At 34.1% G+C, this 6,000-nt stretch overlaps 1 protein-coding gene across 1 annotated transcript; it reads left to right on the forward strand.

The window, feature by feature from the left end:
* The first annotated feature begins 1,559 nt into the window (after positions 1-1,559).
* Positions 1,560-2,786, forward strand: LOC115985128 (F-box/kelch-repeat protein At3g23880-like). Its single transcript, XM_031108098.1, has one exon. It carries the CDS (start codon positions 1,560-1,562, stop codon positions 2,784-2,786), a length of 1,227 nt encoding a protein of 408 aa, XP_030963958.1.
* The last annotated feature ends 3,214 nt before the right edge of the window (positions 2,787-6,000 follow it).

Here is a 6,000-nt window from a genome sequence, read left to right on the forward strand (position 1 = left end):
TCTTTGATTCCAATATAAACTTGATTCGAACACCATGTGCTTCTCAATTTGATTAAGAAAGGGATCAAAAGATCTTTGAAGTAGAATCACGATGAATCTCTAACTGTGTTTGTTAGGAATCCTTCGTTCTTTGCGTTCCTCATGCGTTCTTTGAATTTTCTTTGCGTGTTCTTCGTCTTCAAAGATTGTTGTGGAAGTTCTTCGTGTCTTTGGAGGCTGGAATCTGTAGATCTTCACTAACTTGCAATCTTTTAAAGTTTCTGAACACTTTTGGACTTGATTCTAATGCACTTTGAGATCTTGGAAGATGACTTGAATGATTTCTCTTCAAATGTTCTTAAGATTTGAAGGTTGAAGTTCTTGGAGGCTTTGGAGCTTAATTTCGGTAGAGTTTCGAGACTTCTGAATGTACGTGTATTTCCTCCTACGAGACTAAGAAATGTCTCTATTTATATGAATCTCTAACATATAAATAGAGACATTTCTTAGTCTTGAGAAGGTGTGATGACATGTAATTGGTTATCACTAATGACATGTGTCATAATTTAAATCGTGGGACTTTATGTCTTGTTCTACTAGGGACATATGACATTATTTGATTAGTCATAGTGGTTTAATTTAAAATAACACATGGTAGCTTTTAATTAGATTGCTTGTATCATTTAAATTAACGCATGCTAACATTTGATTGGTTCTTAGGTTTTCTCTGAAATCTTTATTCTTTGTCACTTGGAATATTGCCATTGGCCTTTGAATAATGACAGTGGAATCCACTAAGTAGCATGTGACATTTTATAATTAGCCGTTTTAAATGTATTACATGAACTTTAGTAATCTGACGTGACAACTTGTTATTGATAAAAAATATCACTCTCTACTTTATTGTGTTTACATTGGCCCCCTAGAAAAAATTCTGGTTCTGCCACTGGTCCCATCAATAAAAAATTGTTATGCATTCGTTTGACTTTCCTTATAACATAACTAGAGATTAAAATGAAAAAAATACAAATAAAAATAAAACACATGACATGGGCTCAACGCTCTCTTTCATTATTACTGATCGTATTTTAAGAGGCTCAACTTTCTCATCATTAGTGTTCCAGAAGCCCAAAAATGCTGGTGATAAAACACATCAATGAGCCCAAGCCTAACCCAAACCCTAACCCAAATCCAACAGATTCGTGCCTTTACTTTATTTCTCTTTGAGAGAGTTTGGATTCGGATTATTTCAAGTTGCGTTTCTAATGTTGCGTTTTCTCTTTTTTTTTTTTTTTTGGTTCAGCCTACAATGGTTGACCGATCTTCTGTGAACAGTGTTCTTGTGCACTGTTCACGGGTCCCACAAACTCCACTTTTTATCAACTTTTTCATTAAAAATGGGTCTCACAATACTATTCACACATTTAAAAATTATTTTGTTACAGTGTTTTCAGTTTTCAGTTTTCAGTTTTCAGTTTTAGCAAAATAAGTTCAATCCAAACAGACCCTTTATCTTTACTCTCTCTAGTCTTTACGCCTAAAACTGAAATCTCTCATCCGCCGAAAAAATGTCCCAAACAATGGAACCTGGTCCACAACCTTTGATCCTGCAACAAGGGAAGAACCATCTCCCACATGACGTCGTGCTCAACATCTTGGCAAGGCTACCGGTCAAGTCACTCCTAAGATTCAGGTGCGTTTGCAAACCCTGGGACTCCTCAATCACTAGTCCTAATTTCATCTCCACCCACCTTAGTATCGTCAACAACAACAACGATGATGATCATGCTTATCTCATACAAACCTGTATTCAATATTTTTCCTGTAAGATTCCAATGATCTGTAAGGTTCTTTGTTGTGACCGCACGTTTGATTCACTTTTTGAGTATTCAGTTCCCTCTGTTTTTTGTTTAAACCTGTCCGAAATGGTCGGTTCATGCAATGGTTTAGTGTGTCTCGCTCAACGTGGAAAGCTTTCCACTACTTCTGATGCTATATATTTGTGGAACCCCAGCATTAGAAAATTTAAGAGATTACCTGATTCGTGTTCTAATGGCAAAGGTTTTTGGCTTTCTACCGGGTTTGGTTATCAGTCCAAGACAAATGACTACAAAGTTGTAAAGCTTCGGGGTACTCCAGTTGTGGCTGAGGTTTACACATTATGCTCTGACTCGTGGAGAAAGGTTGAAATCTCGTTGAGATCCAAAGTTGTGGTCTCCGGTATCGAACCTTCTTCGTCTCCCCTATTTTTTAGTGGGGCTTTGCATTGGATTGCTTATCATAGTGAAGGGGAAGTGGAATTCCAGGATCCAACGATGATTTTGTCATTTGATGTCGATAATGAGAAATTCGGAGAGATGGCACTCCCTGCTGGAGATAAATTGTCTGAGCACAGTCTGTTTGTGTTCAAGGGAAATGTGGCTTTCATTTCATGTGGATACGCAGAAAACGATGATGACTTACAGTCAGACTCGCAATGCTTCATTTGGGTAATGAGGGATTATGGTGTAGATGAATCATGGAATAAACTTTTGTCCATCCGGTTTGAAAATGCTGATATAATTTTCTATGGTTGCATTGAACATGGTGAACTTCTACTTGATAAGAAAGTCAAGGAAGAATCTAAAGATGGTGAAATAAAAATAGATGAGTCTATGATTCTTTCAGATGACACTGCGATTGTTTCACTAGACCCTGAAACTTTACATGAGAAGGACCTTGGTATCCTACGATATGTTACACATATAGTTACTACGTTCAAGGAAAGCCTTGTGTTACTTGATGGAGCAACCGGGCTATCTGGATAAGAAGTGAAATCATTAGTGATAATCATTGCATTTTGTTAGGTAAGTGTTATACGATTGAGACCATTATCATGTTGTTTACTTTGGTATCATTTTGTTTTGCCGTTGGCATAAATGTACTGATATGATGTAGGTGAACTTAATTCAGATGTATATCAGCCCTTTATGCTTGTGGGGATTTCATGAAAGAACATATAACATTTTAATTCTGAATTTTTTTTGTGTCTCTCTGATTGTGTTGCAAACTATTAGATTAAACATCTTACTTAATCCAAAAAAATAAAATAAAAATGGAGCAAAGAAGAGGGAAGAAAAGATGCCCTATGATGAGAATGTTGAAAATGGGCTGTGGAAATTCTTGTGCGGTGAGCATTGGCCCAGCGAAGGTCTTGTGCTTTATTCTTTGATCAAAATGATATATATCTTGCTAGTGGCTGCAGTACATTTGCTATGCTGTTTTAGCTTGTTGTATCTCTTCTCATGGGTTTGCATTTTCTCATTACCCTGAGAGAAAAATTTGAGACAACATATAGTGTTTGAAAAGGATCTAAAGCTTTGTGATCATGGATTGTCAACACCTTCTCTATTCTGGAGTTGCAGTTGTTTCCCCTCATGCTTTGGTGGCTAAATCACATGCTCATTGCCAATGGTATTGAGAATGAATCAGTGTGTTGAGCTGCTAATACATTGCGTTTCCATTAGTATTGTTGTGGTCATTTTATAAAAATATTTTACAGTATCTAGTGTAAGGAAATATGGAAAGTTCTTTTTGAACTTCAAAGTTCATGCTAATGTGGATACTGTTTCTAAGGATGTCACATGACTGGGGCCATTTTTTTTCTTGGCATGATGTGATTTGACCTGCTTTGATTCACAAGATAAATTTGTTTATTGATGCATCCTATAAAAACATGCATATACTTCATTAGGTGTGATTCATTTTATATGGATTGCACCAAGGCATATGGTACATACTCCATCAAAATTTCAGTACTCATTCCTCACCATTGCTTAAAAGCTTTATTTCATTAGGGAAAAATTAAATAAACCCATCTTTCTTCCTTATTTATTCAGAAATCTAAGCAAAATCGGTATCATTGGAGGTTAGCATCAAGCTATTTTTGGTGGAGTTGTTAAGTTTGTTTTGGTCCCAAGGAAAGATTATATCTTTGATTAGAAACAACATCTGAAAGGTCTAAGATCAGCATAGTAAAAACAAGAAACAAGTCTTGGACCCCATGTCGGCAATGACCTGACACAATTTCAGAGCAAGCAAGTGAAGAAGCAAGTCAAAATTCTAAGCTGTTGAATATACTGACCCACTCCGCCAAGATGCAAGATGGATTAGTAAGCTTTCAAGCATGTTTTTTGAATTGCTTAATACTTCAAAGTGAACTTTAAATAAATAATAGATCAATGACAACTTCAGAAAAATAATGCCATCCAAGAAGGTGACAATAACAAGCGAGGAGTTTAGCATATCATAGTGCAAACCTCAGCAAAGTAGTTCATTCATTATTGTTGACGAATTGGACCAAATCAACCGAAGTGATAAGAACGCACCTGAATGGACCCAAGTGGACTGATATAGACCAAAATTGACTGAAGTGGAGGGAATATCGGACTGAATTGACTGAAGAGGACTGAAATAGACTGGGTGGGACTGAATTAGACCAAATGGACTGAAATGTTATGCTGATAAACGTTTAGCTTCATCTTTTAGATATTATATAGATATAGATATGTAGTTTCACAAAGATTCAAGCAATCTATTAAAGCATGATCCAACAATTACAAACTATTAAAGCAGAGATCTTATGTAGAAGAGTATGAAGTTTTGCCATGTGGCTTCTTCTTTGATCACTTCCAGATTTTTTCTTTTTTAAAAGAAAATTAAATTAACTTCTAACTCATCACTAGCATTTAAACTCCTCTTCACTCATTTGTGTCTCTTCGTAATCCCAACTTATCAAACCAATGTTTCTACTCATTTTTCAAGTCTTAATTCAACCCTCTTATATAGTGTTAATTAATGGAGATATATGGTTAAGGAAGATATAAATCACTTTACGAAAAAAGGAAATGTACAGTCTAACCTCAACACCCATAATTCTTTTATATTCCCGATTCTTGAATCGAAAATTGGATCTACATTTCATTTCTTCTTGGCAAAACTCAAGGTATTTTCTACATTTTATTTTCTTCTCTCTTTTTTATTCTTTAAATACTTTTTTTTTTTTTTTTGAATATCAAATAAGTATCTCAGTATTTGCTACATCAAGTTAGACCAAACTGTTTGTGATCCTTCAAATTGTAGGTGATTTATTTTTTTATACAAAAATGCATGAAAATGTTAGGTCCATCATAAGCATAAAGATGATCATAGATTCAGATATTGACAAACAATTGAGATACTGCATTCATAGATTCTGATAGCATTTGTCCCTTTTGAAAATCTAAACAATTTATAAGATTCTAGCCACAAATATTCAGCATATAATCTATGACGCAAAAATAAGTTTGGTATATTCTTTGGTAGAAACAAGATGGGACTAAATAAAATTTTTTAGTTAGATGCACACCAAATTTTTTTTTTTTAAGCTTTCCTGTAGTATTTACATGGTCTAGTTTAAAGTAGAATTTCATTGGCAGAATTAGTGACATATTCATTCAATCAAATCAATGAACAATAAGGGTATGTCATATGTGATCTTTTTACTCTAAATGTTATTTCATTCAGTTATTATTTTTTATTTTATATATATACTACTTTTTTTATTATTAGTTCCTGCTTTATATTGTTTTTTTAAAAAAATTGTGGCTAATAATATGTGCTTATTTTACTTATTAAAGCAAATCTATGTTTATTTTGATGTTCATTTCTATGAGTCATCTTCAAGTTTTTCCTACTTAATCAATTCCTATTGATGTAAATAGTGAAGATCAGAATTCCATAGAAACCAAGTTTATTGTTTTAGCTTGAAACCAACATAATTTAATTATATTTTTATGCAATGTTTGAGACCAACATAATCTTAGGCAAAGTTTTCCCATGCATCGCATGGGTGTCCAACTAGTTGAACAAGTTACTATATCCATTTAATGTCAATCAAAATATTTCTCTATATCAGAAGAACATTATTCTCATACAAAAATAAGCAAATTACTATTTTGGCTATACAAACAGATGTCTTTAGCTCGTTGTCTATCCTTCTTA

This window comes from Quercus lobata, chromosome 4 (assembly GCF_001633185.2).
Source record: "Quercus lobata isolate SW786 chromosome 4, ValleyOak3.0 Primary Assembly, whole genome shotgun sequence".
NCBI classification, from domain to species: domain Eukaryota; kingdom Viridiplantae; phylum Streptophyta; class Magnoliopsida; order Fagales; family Fagaceae; genus Quercus; species Quercus lobata.

Coding starts and splice junctions, on each gene's coding strand:
- LOC115985128 (XM_031108098.1), top strand. CDS start 1,560: ATGGAACCTGGTCCACAACCTTTGATCCTGCAACAAGGGAAGAACCAT.